Consider the following 25,247-nt stretch of genomic DNA (forward strand, 5'->3'; position numbering starts at 1 on the left):
GCCCAACTGACAGGAGATAAAGCAGGACTCCTCCATAAAACAGCTGACACCAGAGGCAGGGAAGGACCATGAAATTCCATATGGCTGAAGCAGGCTTCTGGAAGCTACTTCCAACAGACAATTTGAGAGAGCTAGAGCAGCCAGTGCTATTGAGAGGCAGCAGCACACCTTACCAACAGCTGGCAGACTGGGATGCATGTCACCTGGTGCACATTTAAAACAGCTGCTTCCATACTCCTGACTTTGAGGATGACTAAACACCAAGCTAAGAATGCAGGAGATATTTTTAAGACAACTGAGTAAGTTGTAACCAAGCCAAGTTTACCTCCATCAGTTAGAAAAGGGAGACAGTACAAATGAGACCAGTTCCTGACCAGTACAGTCTGACAAAGGTTAAACCCTGACGAGTCTGCAGACGTGTGGGATACCTGCTGCATGCCCCCCCAGGCCTGCTGCTTTTGGGGCTATCTCTCAGCAACAAAAAGACAACTGAAATTTAAGAACTAGTAGAAGTAACTGAATAAAAACAGACCAGAAAAAGATAAAAGTTTCCCCAAGAGCAGTTCCCAGGTAGTGAAAAAAGGCAAGCTGGAGGCTGCCCTCCTCACCCTGCCTGTGCCCAGTAGGAATGGCCTGCAGCAGGCCAATGCACACTATGTGCCCCTGACGCAACAGCTGTGGCTGTTGCAGGCACACTGCTGAAACAGTTTTCACACATGATAAAAGAATACACACAAAAAAACTTCTCTATGTGAGGTGGCACATGCAAATGACTGGGCACCCTATGCAGGTTTTGGCATTAACTGCTAGAAAAAAACAACATTTACATCCCTACTAGTCACACTACCTATTAGTTACCTCAATCATTAATTGACTATTTTCTTTTATTGCTTTCACATGAAGTGTTTTGTAGCATCTAGTACTCACTACAAGCTACCATGATTATTTACTGAATGAGACAACTCACACTAAAAACTTCTGTCTTGGCCAGAAATAAACTCCTTGCTCAATACCTTTGGATCATGCATGCAACAAACCCAATAGATTCAGTGACTCAATGGATGTAACAAAAAGCAATTGTATTGATCCCCCTTAATTCAAAGTCTAAAACATATGAGGAATCTCCATTACTAAAGACTGAAAAATACTAACAAAATCTATTATTTCCCCAAAACCACTCATTTGGGGACCCCTGTCCACAACAATCTTAAAACTGGATTTCACCTTTTCTCAAGTGCTGACTGGTGGTCAAGCAGAAATTTGACACCCAAGATATATCAACATTCCTCTCCAGCCTTTCCAGACACGAGTTGGTTGCAAACTCCCACCTGCATGAAGCACTCACCATTGCTGCCGGCACTACAGCAGGAGAGCTCCAGCATGGTGGCATGCTGTGGGGCACAAGAGGAGAGACTCTCACCTACATGCTTGCAAAACCATGTCACCGAGCGCACCTTGAGCTGAGCACTGCCTGCCAACACTTGAACATCCAAAAGGCTCCTGTGTCTACCGCATCAACATGCTCTCTTTATCAAAAATTACCCTCCTGACAGCCAAGTCAGCAGCATGCACAAATGAACGCTGAGCAGGGAGACCGGCTTGAGGAGGAACATGAGAGTTTAGCGAGGCACAAGGGAAACAGAGGAGCTGGACGATACTGGAGGTCACCTCTGTGGAGCAGCACCAGTCAGGAAGAGAAGTCGGTGGTGGGAGGAGACAGGGTGAGAGATCTGGTCTAAGGGAGAACACAGGGAGAGCCATACGGATGGTGGCGCACTGCCAAGTCCTGCAACTTCCGACAGTCTCTGCTCCTGCTGCCTCATCACTCAGTTCCCCTGGAACGACGGGATTTCAAAGCCGCAAGAACAACAAAAAAGTGAAAAGTAAAAATAGCGATTCTCACTTTTTTTTTTTTTTTTGGTATGAACAAACTTGAAGAAAAAGAGATTAAGGAAAACAGCAGAAAGGTGGTGTCAGACGCTGGCAGAGACTGGTGCCTGTTGTTTGCACTTCTGTAGAAGAGAAAAACAAGTGAAAGGCTGGGAGAGAACAGCACGTTGTGCTTTAGCCAGGAGAACAAATCAGGTCAACTTTCAATCACACGGCACAGGGAAAAAAAAAAATCACTATTAAGGTCATTTACTGGAAATCATTTTGTTGTCATAGCTTCAATATTTCATTCCCAAATTAAGACATCTGTTGCAAGCATAACAAATGGAGAGAAAAATACAACAAACATCATAATATATAATCTAATACACAACCAGACTCTGTTTTTTGTGAGCTCTATGCGTTTCTATTCTTTTGTTTAGAAGCAAACAGCAATATAAAAACCCTAAAACTCTAGATAGGGCAAGACTACAGAACAATTAATTTAGCTGCCAAATTTTGTATCACCTGAAATACTAAGCAGCAGGTTTAACAAAATGACCTATCTGGAAAAAGTGAAACAAGGTTTAAAGTAGTATGTAATAAGAGACAACAGGAACGCAGAACATTTTTACGAAAAAGCAGCTTTAGTTTCTGTGTAACCTTAGCTTGTCTGTAAGACTGTTAAGGGGGATGGGCCATCCTAACAACATTAGTATTCCTAATGACTAAACAGACAGCTCATCAAGACTTCACACACACATTTTGTGTATATATAAAAGCATGTACATGCAGAATACATAAAATTGCTTCTTCCCTAATACTAACCACTTGGCCATTCTGGATGTGACAGAGTGTATTGAGTAAGTGACTGAAATAAAAGTATGGATGGATGCAGAATACAAAATACCATCGAAAAAGGAAGCAAAGACCATGAGACTTGCCTTTCATAGTTTGAATACTGGTGTTACCTCTCTTAAGCATTATTAGTATCACAATCATTTAATAATACAATTTAATTAGAGGTAATATACAATCTGATTACATAAGTAGAGGTAAATTAAATAGGCAATGAACTTCAAAAAAGCAATCACATACTGAGGCAGTAACATGCACAGCAAAAAGTGCTTTTTGTATCTCATGTAAAAATTCTGAACCTGCGTCTTCAGGAATTACTTCTATTCGTATCCTATACTGACTTTAAAATATGAAAGTCCCACTCCTCTTGATGTCTCTTCATAACACTAAATACAAAGTTATTATAACAAGAATTACTCTATTTAAAGCTTGTAGAAAACTTACAAGATAGCCTTTTATCATAATTCTGTACTGCAAATAGAACTACCAAAACTAAAATACAACACTAATAATCATAAAGTTTCTAAAATGAGTGTCAAAGACACAGCAACCATGCCCAAACAACAGCTAGCTGAAGGAATAACTCACTTGCAATGGAAACAAAAACAAACAAAAACCCTAGTGACTAATCCCCACTCTTAGACTCACAGACTGGTTTGGGTTGGAAGGGACCTCAAAGCTCATCCAGTCCCAACCCTCCTATCATAGGCAGGGACACCGTCCCCTAACCCAGGCCGCCCAAAGCCCCATCCAACCTGGCCTTGAACACTGCCTCTCTGGGCAGCCTGTGCCAGGTAAGAGGAACATTATGAAAAAATAACACACAAGATTTTTACTCTGAAAAGTTTCAAAACTTCTGGTATATCTTTTAACACAACTTTAAACAGAGCTGTTAAAAACACATCATTACCCATCAAGACTAAAGGAATCTGCCAATAAATTAAGACCTCCAGCCTAATACCTGAGCATAGCTAGAAAGAAGGTTTGAAGGGACACACAGGCACACACAAGAAAAAACAAACATTGGCTGAAGTTCAGCTGCAAAATTTAGGGCAAAACTGTGCAACCCATGAGAAGGCTGCATTAACTAGGGAAAACAATACTTAAAAAAATACAGCTATGCAGCATACAGGCCTGATTAGCCTAAGCCACAGGAATGAAAAGAAATAAGTATTAGAAATCCTTCTTGTAGCATCACCTGAGTTTGTCTCCAAGGATTCAAGAGCTCCAAGTTCAGTGGTAGTGAAGTGCCTCTGTTAAAGCTGTGTGATCCCAAGGGCATCAGGGACCAGAATCACCAGGATCTCTGGTCTCAAAAGAATGTAATTCTTTTGGATTTACAGGAGTTACAAAGAGCAATTTCTTTTTTTTTCTTTTTTTGGTATAGTTATCACTACTTTCCAATTTGTTGTCCTTATGCATACAGTTCACAGATTCTATTACTTAAAAACAAATGCACAAACAAAAACTTGCAATCCATCAAAAGGTACAGCTGTATGACACAGTGCCTGAAGCATCTAGATGCTCTGAGCTCCAGGTACAGTCAAAATTAGTGATATATCTAAAAGGTTGGCTGTATATGACATCATTTTTATAAGAGCATCAAGATTCCCTGACATTCCTCAAAAAAGATTTCTCTCTTCCTTTTATAGGTACAGCTTATTAGAAGTTCAAAGAAAGGAGATCTAGTACTTGCCAATCTCCAACTAATTATGGCTTAATTTCCTGTAAAAGGCACTCTTGAGTTTCTTTACCACCATCCTCATCTCTTAAAATGTGAAGTGCAGAGTGCTTTGTTCTTAAGGACATTACAGAGAAAGCACGGCAGCCTTTAAGCTTCCACCCACTTAAAACTGTGCAGATATGATGAGGCAAGATACATTGCTTAATGCTCCTGCTGCCACCTCTCAGCAAGCAGAAGGGGTCCCAGGGAATACCAGCCTTCTCTGTGACGTTCAGTTTCACGTAAAAGCTCCAGTAAATTAAGTTTCCCATTCCAAAGCAACCAGATTCCTGTCACAGTTGTGTAATCATCCAACAACCCCTAGCTTTCCCTCTAAATCTTTGGGGGGCACTTTGCTAGCCTCAGAGCATCTCCAGCTAAAGCTAAAAAGGCCTTTTGAGCACAGGGTGGGTAACTGCTCTTATTTGCATATTTTAAAAATACACTCCAGCATTAAAACGTTTAAGCTAAGCTTGAAGCAATAAGAATCTATGGTGAGGTTTAAAGTTTATGATCTATTAAATTTGTACAAGGGAAAAATACACTCAAATGATATAAACTTTAATGCTCTGCTGGCAGCCAAACCATCGCAACGCTGGAAGCCGCCCCAACTGGAGCTCTGAAGCAGCTGACTGCCTTTCACCAGCAACTGCTTCTGCCATTTTTGTTCGTGCAACCACTTCAATGGCTGGTTCACTTGGAACTGCCAACGAGCAATGAACAACTCAGAAATCAAGAAAACCTGGCTTTCTTTTCCAAATGATGAACAAGAAGAAACTGTGGCTGGATTTGAAGTATTATCTCTGAATCTCACAAGACGGTGACCAGAAATAATTGATTTACTTCACAAAAGACAGATAATTCTACTTAATTTGGTTTAAATGCAAAAGACATTTGGCTATATTTGTTTCTTCTTATGTATCTAGTACAATTAGGATTCATTTTATTTAGCTAATAAATCTAGCTAAAAGCTGTCTAAAGCATGGGGAATTATGTTTCTTAAACATTAAGAATCTAAGCTGCATAACTACTTAAATAAATGCATATAGATCTGTACCCTCCTGCCTAGCAAGAGGCACGATCAAATTAGACCAATTAGAATCAACTTTTCTTTAGGAAAAATAATTAAGCACAAATGCAAAATAAAATTAAAAACAATTATTTAATCAGGATTTCCTGCTCGCTGATTTAAGTCGTGATTAAAATTAGTAATATAATCACTCTGATTTCAGTCAGTCCCTCCAGCTCAAAGCCACCCCCAAAGACTCACACTGCCCCAGCCTTCTGTCAATCTTCAGCATGTCCAACTTCACTTAAGCCCTTCTGCTCTCCTCTTCTGGGATTGTTTGGCTGAGGTCGATTAAAGCTTACAAGCATTTGTGTTCTTACCACCTACTGCATCCTCCCCAGGGAAAGGCTGGTTGTGAGGATTTTTTGCTAGCACCCTGCTCAGGAACGAAAGAAAGGAATAACGTCCAGAGAGAAGGTACCTGGGAAGGAAGCAGAGCCTTAGTTTTTACGCCAAACAGAGAATCTCAATAAATAAAGGTGGAGTCAAGATGAAGGGAAATGTAATATCCAAAATATCTTCTCATGCTTCCTAACCCTTCTCTATTGGTACCAAACTCGATCCCTAAGTACTGAGCATAAAGTGTAGTTACTCATCCCGTGTTATCTTCAGTAACCCTCAGGAGTTCTCCACTTGTCAGTCCTCCTGAGAAACTGGGTTATATTATGATGGCCAGCTCCCGTTTAACCGCTCTCCAGCAACTGCAGCTGGAGCACTGGCATTCTCAACGGAAACAATGACCACCCTTTTCCCTCTACCCACCTTCACCTCCTTTTGGCAAGTCAAATTTCCCTTTTCCTCTTTTACAGCTGAAACACCCCAAGACAAACAGAAAGAAGTCCACAGAGTTCATAAAGACAAAACTTTTGTTCCTCCCCCCCATACTGTGGGCTTCTCTGTTTCAGGGCAGCTATACTTCAGAAGATGCTCTACTGCATAAATACAATTCACTAACATCAACATTTTCTTTTTTACAAAAGTCTCAGCATTGGCACAAGATGGACTGAGACCAAGTACTACTTCAAAATACAATCTTGTATCATTAACACAGAGCGTAAATGATTATTTAAGCTTGTCATATTCCATAATCTTTCTTCTTCAGCTAACAAAATCCTGTAGACCTAACTTTCACCACGATGCACATGTATACAGTAACCTTTCCCAGGAGTCCCAATAGTATTTTTTTAACTATTTAGGATTACCAGGCTCTAAGAAAACTCCAAGAAATGTTCAGACTAATTCCAAACCAGAGTTACTACTAATAAGCAAGTTTATTTCAGCTTCCTGAAGGAGAATACCCAACAAAAAACCTGCTGTAGGAAAAAGCAAACAATAAAAAATAGTCTAGGGAAAAAATAATGAAAGAAATAACAAGCTTTTTATTTGAATGGAGATAATAATAAATAAATACAGTCTGTCCTTTAAGATATTGATTCTCTCTCCATTTAAAATGGAATAGGTTAATAGGAAATTCCGTTCTAGGCAAGTTAAAACAGAATTAAAACAAAACACAAGGATTAATTTGTTCTATTCTCTGCAGCACTTGTCTTTAGAAAATCAGATTCAAACAAGGGCCCATACTTAAAAAAAAAAAAGGAAGCCAGAAAAAGAGGTCACCTTTTCCCATTCCTCATTTGGGCACACTATAAAATCTCGCAAGAATTTGGCATAAGCATCAGCTCACTGTGAGAAACACATCTGCAACAAAACCAGCAATAACATCACAAGCAAGAATCTGTGCATATCAATGGAACAACATAAAGCCTTAGACAACACCTGCTTGTGCTACAGTCAGCCTAAATAATCTTTTATGATTGCTCTGCTCATCCTAAGTAAAAATATACCATCATCTGTAAATGTGAAGTGTTCCCATTCTTCCCTTCTCCATAAACTGGCCAAATCCATAAAATCCTCAATCTACAGTTGAATGATAATACCCTATAAACTTACCAAGAACCTACTGGTTAAACAAATAAAGCAGCTGAGTTTTTAGACTACAAGCAAACAAAACAAAACAACCCTGGAAGTTTTTTAAGACCAGGCAGCTTTCATGTTCATGGATTAATACACCGTACGTAGTGTATGTGACACAACCTGGCATCTAGAGTGATTTTCTAGACTGGAAACTTAAGGAGGAAATAAGCTGTACCCTTATGCTCAGAGGGGCAACTACTACCACTTTTCAGGTAATAAATAGAAAATATATGTATTTATCACATTTTAAAACTATTTTTAAAAAATAGTTGTCAAGAAGATTTGCTACACTACATTAGTTCTTCAAAGAGTAAAAAGTACATGTCATGAGTTTGTTTACCATTTTGTTATAATACGTAATTTTGGGCTTAAACTTGAAAACTGAAATTCCAATTCCTCTCATAGTAATACAAAGTTGTATTTGGCATTCTATTTTGCTTTTAGTAAAGTGATCAAAGCCAACAGCACACACAAAAAAATAACTTGCAAAGCATCGCGCTTGACTACCAGACACTGTGGCACTGCCCCCAACCTCAAAAGAGATGCTATTCCAAGACACTCATATATATTTCCCAAAATCTCTTCTATATCTCTGCCTTGCCAGCAATGGTCTGAACATCCTCCATATACAAAATGGCACTTGCCAGCTATGTGCTGTGGTCTCTTTAGTATACACACATAAAGCAGTCAAAAGTCAAGGTAACTACAAACATGACATTACATACAAGCATGAAGTCATGTGACTGCAATTATGTGAGCAGTGACACAAGATTCAGCCACATAATCACACACTATATGTAAAATAACACTGAGTAACAGTCCTCTTAAATTCCTGATAGCATCTACTGCATGGCTCTTGAATAACCGATCACGTCCCACACATAAATTATTGGCATATAAAACAGTTGACAGAACTACAGATACTTACAAGCTATCCTGAAATGCAAGCCAGAGCCAGTTCTGATACAATAAAAGTGCATAGATGCAATCATATTCAGGTCCACACCAGTCCTTTCATTTTAAAGTCTTAAAACATAAATTCAAATCTATACAGTTAAGTACTGATGCCCCTAGAAGTCAAGATATAAAAGGTAACATCCAATGAAGAATGCGGCTGCAATGCTGCAGTGCATTCCAGAAAAGGTTAATTATTTCCTTCAATTTCACCTATATGTCCCAAGTAGTCCCTTTTGGATACTGACAAGGCATTGCATTTTTAAAGTAACTTTGTGTGATAATTACAGATGACAGAGTTTTAGGTTTTGCTTTCTCCATATTAGAGCATCAGAGAATATTTTTAGGACTTCCTACATCAGGGTGCTGGGGGTTTCTGTTCTTGATAAATTAGAACCTTTAAAAGCCCGCATGAGATGTGGGTTCATGTGAAACTTTCACAGCAAGTCACAGGTAAGGTTGGACAAGCCACAGCACACGGTGCACTCAGTGAAGGCCCAAACATCCAAAGGCAATGTGGGCATATCTGTCACAAAAGCCAACCAAAGGATTTGAATCCCCACACAAGGAGGCCAAGCTGGGCCACAAGCTCAGCCCAAGTGCTGAACCCCATGTGTCTGGAACTATTACCCACTGAAAACCGGCGCAGGCATTAGCAGCGACACAGATGCAATCCAGTATGGGCCAGCAGTCTCATACGCTGCTCCAAAGCTCACCACCTCAAGGTATCACACGTCCTGAATCAATGAGAGCACAAACTCCTATAAATACACTGCACTGCGCACTTGCTAGTTTGATCTGACACCATTCTTTTACATACATAAGCCAACGTCTACGAACATACCGACATGTTTGTATTTCAGGGCCTACTGCTTTCAGGCGAGACACTTCTGATAACAGCCCACTAGCATGAACACAAAATACAAACCCAAGCTTGGCTGGCAGCCTATGCTGATTTTCAAACATAACTACCTCATGAGGACACACAATTATCACGACCCAGGATCGCCATGCAAATACAGTTCATTTACAGTACCAAGCAAACACCAGGGTTTTGATTACTCTGTAACCCCTGAATCTGTATTAGATGATGTAAATTACAGTACCCAGGAAAATCCAACCGCATGAGAGGATAGACTAGAAAGCACCTTCATCATCATGCTGTTAAAAATTTAATTTCACAGAAACATTTTTCCTTACCTAAATAGAGGTAGTCAAGGAAGACCAATTTTCTTTAAAATAAATGGATATACAAGTCATGCTGCAATAATCATTTCAGGCTTGTACGGTGGGTACCTGAGGTACATCAAAAAAATTCCTCACGTATACCCTCTACGTAAATATTACAGGCACACATATTCATAACAAGCATTGCAACACTGAAAAATTCCACTCTCAATAAACTTAAAACTTCCTATTTGGCCAGTGGGTTTTGTTTTTCTAAGAGCTCCAATTTCCTGGAGAAGACAAGCACAAAATGCCTGCCACTTTACTCAGCATCTTTACCATATACCATAATTCCTTTCCAGGTATTTTCTAGAGCATTTCATGTCAATCTACCTGCAGGAACGTGTGCAAAAGTGACACAGAGTGACACAACTGACAACTACTGGTACGGACAATGGAGTAACACAGAACCGCGTTACATGTTTTCAGGATACAGAATCCCTGTTACCAAGTCCTCACATCGATGATCAACCGAAAACAAAACAAACAAAAAAAAAACCAAAAACCAAGCGAGCAGCTACAGGAAGACCTGAAAAACAAAGACTCCCCATTCTCACTATTATTTCTATTTTAAGTTAGCAAGTTTCCTGCTTGGGCGACGACGTTTTGCAGATGCTACAAGAAACGTTACACGGCGTTCATTAAACTTGGGCAGACGAAGTAAAATTATACAACTGATCAGTATGCAAGTATCCGCGTATAAAAGTTCTCCTCTGCCGCTAACCGGCGTTCAGCAAGTAGTTATTTCAGCTAAAAGCACCGAGCGATTCACTAGCTGTATAACTGCTACATCTTGTGGCTGCACATTTCAACGCAAGGAGGAAAACCAGACAATACCCGAAAGGGAATAGAGAAGGGACTTGTTTGCTCATAACCTTCATACAGATATTCCCTGCAAACACCCACAACACCCTGCTGTCGCTGTCGGTGTAACACAAGAGGGGAGGAGCAGGGGAGGGAGGAGAAAAATATTATCATCTAAGGCGTGATGGAGGACAGGAGAAAGTTGCAGTCATTCCGTAGTGGCCGTAAGGCGCCCTGTCACTTCTGGCCGCAAAACCGGCCGCCCCCGAGGGCGCCTTCCCCGCGGGGACGAACCCGTAGGTGTCGGCCCCTCTTTCCTCCCCACCTCCATGATGCCAAAAGTGCCCGACTCCCTCCATCCAGCAACAACGGCCGCATCCTCCGGCGCAGCACTTTTACTTTGCCGCTGGCGTTGGGGAACCGATTGCGGGGAGGACGCGGCGAGCGGCCGCCCGAGGAGAGCCGCCGCGGGAGGAGACGCGAGCGGCGGCGGGCGAACGGCCCGGGAGCGGAGGGAGCGCGGCCGATCCCCCCCTCCGCGGCCCGGCGGCAGGAGGGAACAACGAGGCGCCGCCGCGCTGACGAGCGGCGGCGGGAGGCGCGGGCGGGGGGCGGCGAGGCCCCACTCGCCCAGCACCCGAGGCTCCCCCTCGCCGCCACCGGGCCCAGCACTGACCCCGCGCCACCGAGGGCACCAGCCTCTCCCGCCGCTGCTCCCCACCAGCCCGGGACCGGCCTCCGGCGGCGGCTGCCGGGCCCCTCCCCGAGGGCCGGGCCCCCCGCGCAGCCCCGCGGCGCGCTGGTTACCTTCCTTGGGCGGCTTGCCGGGCGGCGCGCCGTGGAGCTGGGAGGCCGCCGCCGCGGAGCAGCCCTGCAGGCTCGGTGGGGACGTGGAGAGCCGGGACCAAGATGGCGGCCCCTCCAAACTTCCACTGCTACTTTGGACACTCATCAAGCTACTTTCCTGGAGCCCGGCAGCCGCCGGGGGCGGCGGGGGAGGCGGCGCGGCGGGGGGACACCCAGCGCCGCGCTCATGGCCGGGGGGCCGGCCCGACACCGGCGCGGGGAGGCCGCCGGCGGGGAGCGGGCTCCGGAGGCAGGCGGGGCGCGGGAGGGACGGGGCGCGGGGCCGGCGCAACCTGCCCGCACCTCTGCACTGCGTCGCCGCGGCCGCCGCCGCCGAGCAGCCGCCTGTGTCTGAGGCTAACCTTCCCCGCCGCCGCCGCTGCCGCCGGGGAGGGGAGGGCGCAGGCGGGGAGGGGTCATGCGCAAACACGATCGCGAGCGGAGCGAGCGCCGCGCTCCGCCGGCGCCCAGCCGAGCCGTAGCCGCCCAGGGGCGGCGAGCGAGGAGCGGCGCCCCCCGCGCACGCACCTGCCCCGCGGCCCAGCGCGGCGCGGCCTGGGCGGGCCGGCCGGCTCCCGCTTCCGTGGCCGCTCTCGGCCCCCGCCCTGGACCGGCCCGCAGCCGCCCGCTGGCTGACACCCCTTTTCCCTACGCACGCCCGTCCCGCGGCGGGGACCCCCGCCCAAGCGCTGCACCTTCCGCGCCGCGGGCAGCGCTCCGCCGGCTGTCGCGGCGCGGCCGGAGGTGGCTCACCCGAGGCGCTTCTCTCCGTCCAGGTCTCCTGGGAGGCCCGGTCCACCCGCACCGGAGCCTCCGCACCGGCCGCCGCGCCTTCCCCCGCCACCATGGTGGCGGGGGAAGGCGCGGGGGCGGGAGCGGAGCCGGTACGCGCCGCTGCCGGGGCCGCGCCGCCCGGCACCACCCCAGCGTGGGACCGCGCGGGGCGAGCCCAGCCCGCTGCTGCGGTAAGTACGGGCAGCAGCGGCGGCGCTGAGCGGGGCACTTCCCAGCGCGGTCGAGGTAAACGTTGATTTTGTAGCTTTTCCTCCAGGGCCTGAGGGGGGTCTGCCGGACTTAAGAGTGTTTTTCTTTTCCCGAACAGGACGGTGTGGCGGCAGAGACGCGGGAGGACCCCAGAGAGGCTCTGGTCCTCATGGAGAAGGTGTTCCTCGCTCGCCTTCCGTAACCTGCCTCGCTGCAAAGCAGCAGCTCCCACCGGATGAGACGAGATTCGGTCAGGAGCCCTGTGCCAGGCCCTGCTGCCTCTCACCTGCCTCACACAACGGGCTGAGCTGAGGCTCCCAGCTGGGCACCAGCCCTGACCCCGGGCATCCTTCAAAACGCACCTCTCTGTCTTAGGTTAGACTGAAGGGCAGTTATAGCGGAATTTAAACACAGTTTTTCCTTCCTTAAAACTAACAGGCATCATGGAGAACATGAGATACAGGGCAACGTCAGTTCTGGAACAAAGCCGTTTAATTCATGAGCAACTTAAGTATGACAATGACCTTGATTACTTAAAAAAAAATTACCTTGGTTTGCAGATCTATTGCGTTCTGCATCTATAAATAAGGATATTCATCAGCCGGGCATGGCGCTCATTTTGTGGTTGCTGTGTGGAGACATCCTGACCATCTACTAACCTACTTTCCCCTCTGTTTGAGAACAGCAGGAATAGATTACTGATGTTGAGTTGCAGATCTGTGCACAACACAGATAATGCCAATTCTTTCTCTTCCTTTTAAAGGGACATCTGTTACGTTATCTAAGATTGTCACCTCCCACAAGTATACAACATAGCTCCAAGTTTCTTAGCAATTTGCTATTAACTTGAAGTAAAAATTACTATGTTTACTTGCTAAATATGTCTGTTCCAGGACATATATTTAGTAACAGCTATACATTTTTTTTTTTAGAAGAGAAAAGTGATCTGATACTTCAACCAAGGTTTACTTGTTTTCAAAAACTTGATCCTAGAGAAAGACTTTTTAGGTTTTACCTCAAACAAATGACACCAGCAAATTGCTAGTACTTAGGCATCAAGGAAAAAAGTAGTTCTGGTTCACTATGAAATATTAATATTTAGCAGCTGGCATAGAAGCTTCTTGCAGGGCTAAAAAACAAAACAGACTCCTAATGCCACAATCCATATGATAGCATAAGTGAATGTGTACCTCATTTCCTGATGAGTATGTCCCACTGCAGCACATTGGTTTTAAAATCTGCCAAGTAAGTCAAAGTATTAAAGAAATTTAGTCTCTTCGTTTATACTCATTTGCATCCACTTCATACAAACCACTGCTACCCTTACAAAACCATACATACCCAAGCATTCTTTCTGTCTGTTTTGCTTACAAACTTGCCTACAAGTTGTTCCACTGATATGGTTGGGACTCCTTGTTTAAATAAAGCATCGGTCACTTTGGCTGAGGGGACAAGATAAGAGAAAGACCCCATCCATCATTTTTTCTATCAGACATGCAGTTTAAATATTAAAATGCCAAGAAGTCTTTTAAACTGTCATAAATTATGGAAAATAATCCTATCTTTGCAATACCTCATCACATATTAGAAGGCACCTCACTGAGGGACCAGGAGTGAGTGGACATGTACTGTGGGACCCCCCACCAAAGCACTCATTGAAGGCAGCACCTGCTGCTTAGCAGAAACAGGTACCTGCTGCAAAATACAGGTTGGGGTCTACTTCTTATAATACAGCAGAGCTGTATCTCTTGTTTTTGTGAAAGCAGAGTGTGAATTACATAGCATCTTCAGATGAGATGCTGTGCTTTTCAGAGGCCCTGGCAATGCCCTACCTTCATTTTGCAATAAAACTTTGTGGCCAGATAGATAACCTCTTTCTCACAGTGATGAGCTGACAGCTCAGTGTTGCCCACCCAAAATATTAAAAGCTAAATCCAATTCAAATAATAATAAGTATTATTCATTCTTTTTAAAAATATAATAAATACAACATCTTTGCCTTGTAGCATTCAGGAGCAGAACAGTCTGCTATCAAGGTTTCCTGTGTAAACACTGTATCATCACCAGCATCAGACAACTTTAGGTAGTAGGTACGAGGAAATCCCCTTTCAGAGGAATTGTTCTGGGTAATAATGAAGGTGTCACACACCGACCTACAAGGGAAAGGCAGCAAAGCCCAAGAAAGCTCATTTAGTTTTGCTAACTGCTAAAGAAGACCTGAAAGTTCAGATCAGACAAGAGATTAGTGAAATGCCTATGTGCTATTTTTCTCATGAGAATGTGTCAAATGGAAGTTAGCAAAGGTTTACCACAGTAGTAACCCTCAAATTATGCAAGGACACTTGAAGAGCAGGAAAACGACAACAAATTTAATTCATTCAAAGATAAAAAACCCAAGCAACAAAATCCTGAAAAACATTAAAACTGTGAGAGCTTTCAACTTTGCCACTAGAATTATTTGTGCAAGCAGCTTTTATCACAGTGAATTCACAATGTACTCCATAATCTTGAAAAAAAATTATGACGAGTTAACTGGCAGTTAGTGAAGGAAAGGGCTTAAAGAAAACCACTGATTGGTTGCATAGTGAAAATAAGGAGTACTACAGCCAGGAACAAGTTTCTGGAGACATCTGCATTTCATAACCCTGTACTCAGGTCAAATGTCAATTTCAAAACTTAAATATTAATCCTTTACGGAATAAAGAGACATAATTTCAAACATTACACATGGCAAAATCCAGTTTATCCCAAATGTTCTTGAGGAAGAATATGGTATAGTTATGGGACCAATTACAGAGAGATTATAGTTTCTTTTCTATTCTGTGGCCTTCACCTTCAGTGCTCACAGGCACCAAATACATTTTGGTGTCCTCATGAAAAATATATATTAACATCAAATAATATATGTTCTTAATAACTGAGTATGTCTTATCTTTTTCCCACCAAAATGTATTTGATACTAGCTGGCTTAGGTTTCATGCAAGAAGCAGATACTGCAATACCTGGAGTGGTGACTGGTCAGATCAGGTAATGTTGTATGAATAATGTATGTTTACATATAAGTTCCAAATAAGACCACTTCTTAATTATGTCAGTCATTTGAAGGAAGGCCTCAAATTCACAGGACAATTGGAAGAAGTAGTGGTAGATGAGGAACTTGATTTAGCAGGCTTGTACTTCTAGGAATTTCCAGGCTTAGGACAAGTGACAACATCCCTGGAGAAGTATTAAGCTACGTGCTTCCAACCTTAAATCGGACTGTATCAGCTAGAGATCAGGGAAATGTTTGGAATCAGAGATCATTAGTCTCTTTGGATGCTTTTGGTATCGATTTCCTTTGCATATTTGTTTTGATTAAGAGTTCTAAATTAAGCCCAACAAAGATACTGCATCTCTTCTTTTTATCTTTTCATACATTTAAACAGAAATATTTAATATATAACCATCTTCCATCTTCTTGGACTTGCAGCAATTTATCTTTTCCAACAGACAGCAAAACAACCCAACCTTGTTTTTATCCTTTTCTCAAAAAGGCAATGCTCTTCTGTAAGCAATAGTCAAGTCTATTTGCCTTATCCCATCAAGTATTTGTGATACCGGTGAAACCGAGTTTTTGTTTGTTAAGAAGGCTTCAAGTTCTTTGTAGGTTCCCTGACATCCTGGCACTTTGGGTAATAGACCTGTTAGTGGTATTTTCTTAAAGCAGAAGCTATTACAGTATGCCACACTGCGTATTTGCCAGTATATATGAATTTTATATGTAGCTATATATATACATCCGTGCACATGCACTCACCAACCACATACACAGAAGGACATGCACACCCCCTGTAACTATGCCAACACCAGCAATCAATCTGATTTAACGATCACAGCAGTTACATATTCTTGTAACCAAACAGTCACACCAGTGCAACAGCTTGAGTAGAAAACGCCTAAATTATTTCATCATCAAAATGATGTATTTATGACATTTCTAGGTTAGATGTAATCTAGTGTGCTGGGAAGACACAACTTGGGAGAAGAAAATACTGTTTTCTGACTTGGTGAATGCCGGAAGTTTGTAGCTGAAACACCGTGTCCTTCTGACGCGGCTGAGCACGTATATGGACCCTCCCTGTATCAATCAGACCAGTGTGCTCCTGGCCAGCCTGGACTGGAATGACAACTAGAATCCTCTGGTCTGTTCCCTGTAGCTCAGAAGATTCAAAATGCAGTTTTGGCAGGAGTACAAGGTAAAATGCCAAGTGACTGTGGCAGCAAGTGTGGTGTTGTGATTGAACACCATCTCGGATTGTAACAGCTTCTGCACCTGATTCTCACACAGTGTTTCTATTTATGAGAAAATATTACAATTGTACTAATATTAATTTTCAAGTTTAGTAAAAGTTTTCTGAAACTGATTTAGAGCAATAATATTTTATAGGAAAAATTTATTTAGATCTTAATTAAATCAATTTTGAGGCTCACTGAATTAGAGCTCTCTCCCTGAGCCATATACTGCACTACATGCTTTATAATTTTTTTAATATAGCACTTGCTAGCAACTCTAAGCTGCAAGGTAACAAAAACATACATAAATAATATACTAGCAAAAATATCTTCCCTAAATATACCAGCATATCAAGATGCAGAGAAGCCAAAATGAAAAAAGAGGTATCACATTAAGTCTACCTTCAAAAAATAGACACAAACACCATGTAAGCACTGATCTATTTTTATCATCCATGTAATTGTCATAAACTGCATTCATCATACCTTTGCTATCACCTCCATCAGCTGGATCCAGTGATCCACCTCTGCTATGATTATCTGTACTCCAAGAAGCCTGCAAACAGCTTCCCTTCAAACCAAATGCAAAATTAAACAGTGGGGTTTTTTTCCCATACAAATGTTGCTCTGGAATGTTCTTCTCAATAACATACCCCCTGCTCTAGCTACTATGACTGTTAGCTATGTTCCAGTCAGAATCAAGGACACTTTTACAATCCTTTCTTGTGCATGTCATTTTAATAAAAAATAATCTGGTTTTAAATGTTCCCTGGTGAAGAAACATAAAACCCCATCCTGATGGATGCTATATTCACTTTCTTTTTCCCCACCTGTCTGTTTTCATTTTATACTATTGCTTTTCTTCCTGTATCCCTTGCAATCTACTTGTCTGCTATTCCCTGCAATTTTTTCCTAGACTCAGAGTATTCCTTTTATAACGCTGCTTTGAGGTAAACAGGCCCCTCTTATCTGTCAGGCTTCCTCTCCATCTTTTTTTTAAGCTCATGCTTTTCCACACATCTTTCATACTTCTGTCTCATTCTTTACAGCTTATATCTTCTTTCCTGAAGTATCTGTCTTGCCTGGAGCTTATTTTGTTGACTTTGATTTTAAGTCATTAGAGACAGACAGTGTTTGCAGAGAGCCATGTCTGTATGTGTTTTCTAATAGCAACGGGGCATGTCTTGATGCTTTTTTCAGGCAAAAGTCATATCAGTTTAGGGCTGTTGGGTTTTTTGTAATTCTTGAATAAGGGCTTCACATTTTGGCCAAATAACAATAAGCCTGCTGGATGATGAAATATTAGATATTAAAATAACAGTTTTATCAGTTACAGTTATCCCTGTTTCTGTTGCCTTCCAGCTCCAGATGAGCTGCTGTACAGCTTCACTCTACAATGCCCCCTGTGCTGGGAATAGGGAAGCTGCTTTTCTTGTCTCATCTGACACCCACCTAGTCCAGAGTCCTCTCTCTCTGGTTCTGTCCAGACACATTGTATTCCTCTAAGACAAAGGTAACAGCCCCATAGTCAGGAGATTTGGTACAACCTTTCCTTCTCACCTACCACCCCTCAACACAAACACAAGGAAAACAAACAGCAGCATGGGAGACAAGCTGCCCAGCAAACTCCTGAAGGGTATTGAGAACAATTTGTGATTTCAGATGCTTGAGAAGGTAAGAGAGGAAGGCGGTTTTTCTTGTCATTTGGCTTTCATAAATACTTCATCCATCTCCGAGGGACACTATCATAGGTTATTGGGCAGTTAGTGTATAAGCACAAAGATAACAATATGATATAATTAAACAGTAAGATGTTAAAATGTAATCTTAGGATCATTATTGTATCAAACCACTCTTATTTCCTTTTTAGGGCAACAGACCTACTGAGTAAGAAGGAAGCAGTAAATGTGGTATCTGCGCTTTAGCAGAGCTTTTAGTTGGGTCCTCTCTTAATTTTGCATGCAATAACAAAAAAATAGTGTATATGAAACCATGTAACAGTTGACACCCAAGTAGTTAAATATTTCTCCCAAACAGTATTTATCAACAGTTTCCTGACAAAGCAGGATGGCACTGCAGTAACATCCCTCAGGGATTTCTCATTGGTCCTATTCTGTTTGATTTTTCATTGAACAGCTTGGATAATAGAACAGGGAGTAAACTTGTACAGTTTGCAAAAAATCTGGAAGGGGCTGCAAACACATATGAAAACATCAGAATTCAAAATACCTATACAATGTGAGAAACAATATATCTTCAACAAGCTCATATTATATAGAGAGAAACTAAGTACTACCCATGACAAGAATAAAACAGAGTGCATCAATATAATACGATGACGCTTTAACAAGGCAACAGGATTGCAGAAAAGGAAAGGAAGGTTGGAGTGGATTTCAAACTAAATGTGAGTCAACAACATGATGATGCTGCAGAAAGGCATTTCTCATTCCAGGATGTATTAGGAAGTGTGCAGTATGTGAGATGCAGGACCTAATTATTTTGCAATCTTCAGAGCCGCTGAGGCCTCAGCTGGAGCATTCTGTGCAATTTTGGGAAATCCACTCCAAGAACAATTTCAACAATTTGGATGGGAGTTGAAATGAAATCAACAAGAATGATAAGTTATTTTGAAAATATGACTTACAAGGAAAGGTTGAAGGAATGGGGCTTGGTTTCCTCAGAAAAAGACGACTGGAGGAAAATGCATATTTTAAAAGGCAGCATACAGAAAGCCACGATCAACAGTTCTTTGTTGCCCACCTGGATTGTAACAAGTAATTGCTTATTTTGCAGCAAAGTAGACTAAAAGGAAAAAAAAAAAAAGGAAACAACAACAAAGAAGCCTTTCAACTTTAAGTCTAGATTACATGGAATAGGTTTATGGAGATTGTGGAATCCCCTTCATTTGTGGTTTTTAACAGCAGCCTACACAAACATCTGTCAGGGATGACCTAGTTACCCATTTCCTGCCTCAGAACAGGGATGGACTGGATGACCTTTTAAGGTCTTTTTCTCCCCCTCCTTCCCCCCCCCCATGCCCCCCTCCCGTGATTATTTCAGGACTAGAGAACCTGTTTCCTTTACCTTGGCTGGTATAGTTCAGGCAGTACAACTGTTACAGTCAGCCAAGGCCTTAGTAAAATAAAACAAATCTCCATGTAAAAAAAGAAATTATTATATAAAAAAAAGAACACTAAATTTAGCAATTTTAAAACATAAATTTGTCAAAAAAACCCCAAACACCTAAATAAATCTCAGATTTTTATAATGGAAAATATTATTAATGTTTTTTAGCCAGCTTGTACATATGTATCTTTGCAAAAGATTCATTCAATACGTAAATATTCTGTTAATAATGATGAGTTGAATGTCACATTGAGCGATATGATCAACCACTTGGCAAAAATCATAGCAGTTAAATTCAACACATAGCACCTTGGTTAATTACATTATTTCTTAAAATACAGCTCTATTGTCCAAAACATCCATTTTATGACAATTAAACTCTCCAATTGAGATTTTGAATTCTTTTAAAATAACCAGGGTAGTAAAAGTTATTTTGATGCTAATTCTAAATTTCAATCTGAGTTTATAAAAGAGAAAAAAAAAACCTATGATTTTCAACAAGAGACAACAGTGACACACAAAATACAGAAAAACAACTCACAGAAAAACAGTGAATGAAGCTCTGTCAGCACCTCAGGGTTATGATACTATCATAACCACACGAGAGCTTTTCTCCTATGCTTAAGATGCTGTCATCAGAAACCTTCTGTGTCTATCCACGGTAGCCTTAGGTATCACTGTTACCAGTACTTAGATAATATCAAGCTATGCACATGCACAGAGGCACGAACTGTTGAGCTATAGTTACAGTTGATCTGGTGACACTTTCATCTGGGAGCTAATGCAATCCCTTTTAAAGAAACAAAACCATCATTTGTGTTGAAGTCTGCATGACTATTAAACTTCTAGATGATTTCTAAGAGTTAATTTTTAAAAATATTTATTTCTTTTTTCATAACTACCAAGGCTGCCTATTCCAATTACCTCAGCATGAGAAAAACCTGTTCCAGAATAACATTTTAAAATATTTATTAAAAATTACTTTCCTAGAACTCTAAAATGGTTATGTTTCCAGTCCAAGCTTGTAGTTATAAAACGTACGTAGCATTAAGATGGTTTTCATGCCTTCCAACCAACCAATAAAGAAAAGAATCCAATTCCTACTGCTGGTCTACAGTGGGATAAAAGGAAATAAGTTGGTAAACCACAGACATCTGGTTCAAAATATGGGATATATGGCTAAAGGCCACAACTTCTGCTGTATTACCAAGTTCCCCATCAAAAAAATCTAATCAACCCTTGCAAAATAGTGTAAATTATCACAACTACACTGTAATTGTTATAAATGTAATTCTTACATTTGGTTCTCCCATATCTGTAGGCAGGCATGTTTAATTCTATGTGTTTCCTAGATGCTGCTGTGTGAAAAGGACCTGAGAAAAAATTACTGAAGTAGCAAGACAAGAAAGCAAAATGCCTATTGATTCAGTCGGTGTATGACATTCCTAAGGCAACTGAGGAGATTAGCTTTCATTTCCAGCCTTACACACAACTGCATGCCAGATTTTTACAATGCAGAAACGAGCAGGACATTGCATGAACACTGACACATACCAGTGAGTCCTTTTTCATTTTCTAGATTATGTTTTTGATTGGCCTGCATGCCAAATTGTAGGTCTTTCTCCCATTTCCCAGCCTTGTTTAAAGCACACAGAAGACATAGGAGTTATACAATGTAAGAATTAGTGTGACCGGGAAATATTGAGAAGAAAGTACAACGGTCGTGTCTGTAAAACTAAGTTCTAATGCATGCAAATTCCAAATGTATACAACCAACTGTGCAATTTCTACCTACAAAGTGAAAGTTTGTGCCTATAAATACCTGGTTTTGTGGGTGCAATGTATGTAGAATTGCTTCCTTTTAAACCAGCTCAAATTGCAATTGAATTTTAGGCCTTCCCATCTTTCCACCCCTCTGGTATAATACTGCATATAGAATGAATAGCATCATAAGGGAATTTGTTTGTATCTCATCTCTTTTTTTCCACCAAATTGTATTCCCAGACTGTTCACAGCAGCTGTTCATCTAATTCACCAGCAAGAACCATAGAATATATTCAACAAGATTATACTGCTTTCATTCATCCCCTTCGAAGAAGCAGAGGAAAAGTAGAGAAGTAGGAAAGGGAAGAACGAAATGTGCAACTGTGCAGGAAAAGACAAAGTTCCCACGGTCCTGCAACTCAGCTAAACCTGAGTTATGGGCAAAACTCCACAAACTGCCCTTTGATGTGTTCATTGAAATCTAGCTTTCCCCATGGTCCTCTTTCCCCTTGCTGCAACACAGACAAAAGATGGTGCCAAGACTGTTAGGCCTCCTTCCTTTCTCTTCTGCCGCAGCTTTCAGTAGGCACAATACGTACCACAGCAAACAGGGGTATTGTAGTTCAAGTGAATGAAAGTATCTTCTGGGGTGCAATCAATGGCTAAATCAAAACAAAAAAGGTCATAAGCTAGGGACTCGGACTGCAAATCAACCCAGAAAGTGACAGCCGATATTAGAACATGCCACAGTTATGCAGAGATGACTCTTACCTGCACCTAATCAAAGAGGCTCGATGATCAAACCAGACGCATTTATCTCCTGCTCGTAATTTGCTCCATGGCAGCCCAGCAGTGTTTCACAGAAGTATTAACAATCACAAAAACTACAGATGGAAAAGAGTTCTGCACGTCCTTCAGTCAATGCAGGATTTTTCATTTTGTATTTTTCACTCCTTGGGTCATATCAAGCACAGTAGCTCTCAGTACACTGGAGTATTCTTCATTATGGTCTGTTTGCTGATTTTTCTAGAAGGCAGAAGAGGGGGGTTTTCTGCACTCTCATTAGCTTCCTAATTCTCCAATAAGTATTAAGAGGGTTGGATTCATCATTCTTGCCAATTTTTGTAGGAAGCAGTTACTGTCCACTAATAATAACTATTTATATTTGCAGAGTTATTTTCTCTGTTATGTTACATCTTGACCCATAGCTGTTCTTTTTACAAACAATCCATATTTGCTGCATATTTGTAAAAGTCAGTATCAGTATGCAGATATTGTAGCGTATTTTGAGGATGTCTTGTTGCTGTCTGGATATATGTGCAATTTCAGTCCTTCACTATGACCTTATTTTGAGATATCCTCTATTTCCCATCTATGTTCTATTTCAATCCCCCTTTTTTAGATTGTCTCAAATTTGTTGGCCGCATGCTGGTAATGAAGTGTCTCTAACTGAATGCTTTCAGTGTGGTCCGACAGATGTATGCCAGGATGAATCTACCATCATAGTTGTTATATTAGAGAAAAAGATCTAAACTGCATCCTCTGCAACACTGATTAAGGGACAGCATGAATCCATTAGCAGTATGCCCTGAAACGCCTTAAGATACTGCCTGCAAGAGTAGGAAAATTGCATCTATTGCATGTAGTATAAAAAGCCAAATTCTGGAGATAAAAGCACATAGCCTGAAACACACTAGCATGAAATGAGGTGATGAAGTGACCTCACTGTACCAAGCTCAGGACAGTGGTATCTAATACCACAATGCAGAACTTCAACCAGTCTTGAGTAAAACCTCCAGTACTTTCAGACTCTAAAAGGACTCTGTCACGTCGTGCTACTGTTCTGCTTCTTTCTGGCTTGACATACATATGTTATTTTCACTTCTTTTTTTGAAATTATTCAATACAATCCTTTTCTTCCCTTCTTCAGTTCTCTCTACCACGTGAACACACTCTCCAAGAGTTTTCCTACTTGCAATCAAGCAAGTTTAAGTTTCTCAGGGAGGATCATTACGGAAGTTCCGGAGCCAGCTTCAGTATGAGTGTTGTTTTAACATTTACTGTGACAGAAGAATTCCCTAACACAGAAAACAGCCGCTGCTGAGCTTAAAGCTACAAGGCACCACTTGATCTGAGACTCAGCTGATTTTAAGTGTGCCATCAAAAACAAGCAGGGAAAAAAAACCTCAATGATATGTCAGAGCCTCCTTAATTTAGAAGAAGATATTACACAGTGCACTGAAGCACCCATTATGGCTGCTACTGCTGCATATATGTATAAGCTCAGGAGAAAGAGATCTCCATTGCTCTGGCAGGAGGCACCCAGACACTATTCAAGGAAGAACAAGTGCTTCCACGTCATTAATCGAGCTGAGAGAAGCAATCAGAAGTACAAAGTAGAGATCCAATTTCATAGGGAGAGGCTGAATTAAATTTTGGACTACTCTAACAAGTATCTGGGGAGCTGCAGGAAACTATTATGCAATATAATTTTATCTACAAGATTCACTCTCATGCAAACACATCGAGGAGTTATTTTCTTAGCTGATATCTAAGCAGCCCTATCAAAAAAGAGAATGTTATTCTTACCTGGAAGATACAGAGCAACAGTCTTCAATCCATGACTGGTTGGCAACATACTGGCCAAAGAGCCTCTGTAACGTTGCAGATGTCCACAGCACACTACCTGCTGAGCAGTGGGTCACTGAAGACTGGGATCCCAATCAAGAGTCTTTTTTTTTCTTTCTTTCATGAAGTGCAAGATACCTCCCAGAAATACATGCAGGACAATATCTGCCTTACAAAAGGCACGACCTGAGGACAGGAAGCTAATACAGAACCAGATGGAATGAAGAGAGATGAAAAATTGAACAGTGCCTTAAAGGGCTTATAAAACTTAGTTATAAATGGTGTGCTTTATTAATAAAAATCAAAGAAGCTTTACCACACCTGACATTCTTTGATAAGTTTTGAAAAAAAATATAAAAGACAAATACTAACCACAATTTTGACAAAGAATCCCAACTCATCCTGAGTCTACCTCAATCAAGTACGAAGAAAATAATCTTATACAAACCTGGAAAGCTGGTGACTAACATTAATACCCTGCTCGACGGGATGCTCACATCAGCTATTATTGGCTATGGATGTCATTCAGTGTTATCCTCTTTCTATGCTATTGCATTGATGATGTGCTGGCAGAGGCTGTATTTTATACATTAGCTTTCCTAGGAAAGCACAACTGCACCTTAGGGGTAAAATTGTGATCCTACAGAAGTCAGTGGCATAGCTCTCATAGTTATAAATAGGGCTAGAATTTCACATTAGGCGTTATTGTATGGAGAGATGTACTAATCTGTTATTCCTTATCTGTCTCTCCAGGGAAAACTTATTCTCACTTTTGCAAAATCTTATATAAGATTCAATGCTGACACATAAAAGAGTGTATCTATCAGACCTGACCACTAAAAGACAATGCATCTCATTTTCTGCCTTCCAAAGATAGATTCACCATTCACATTCGACTGTCATAGAAACAACAGTGAAAGCAATGCCTGTGTCAGATGATGGGATTCAGTCAAGGTTTAAGGATCCTGGGGAACCAAAGGGAACATAGCTTCCTCCCAGATACATCAAATGTATTTGTTATTCATGTACTTAATAAAGCTCACAGGTATCAGGAACAGCTAAAATATTTGCTTCATTGTCAACAAAACTTAACCTTAAAGCAATAAAATCAGTTATAAGACAACTTTGTATAAATTTGCCTTTTTTTTT

The 25,247-nt window shown here is 41.6% G+C and overlaps 1 protein-coding gene across 1 annotated transcript in view; it reads right to left on the reverse strand.

Moving 5' to 3' along the window:
• TLK1 (tousled like kinase 1) overlaps window positions 1-11,430 on the reverse strand; it is a gene marked incomplete at its 5' end in the record, with an annotated part of 67,893 nt that extends 56,463 nt beyond the window's left edge. Inside the window, one exon of the mRNA XM_084264844.1 lies at window positions 11,286-11,430. Coding sequence (XP_084120970.1) covers window positions 11,286-11,430 — 145 coding nt within the window. The remainder of the gene's footprint in view (window positions 1-11,285) is intronic.
• Window positions 11,431-25,247: the final 13,817 nt, after the last annotated feature.

The sequence above is a fragment of the Gallinula chloropus genome, assembly GCF_964237585.1.
Source record: "Gallinula chloropus genome assembly, chromosome: 5".
NCBI lineage: Eukaryota > Metazoa > Chordata > Aves > Gruiformes > Rallidae > Gallinula > Gallinula chloropus.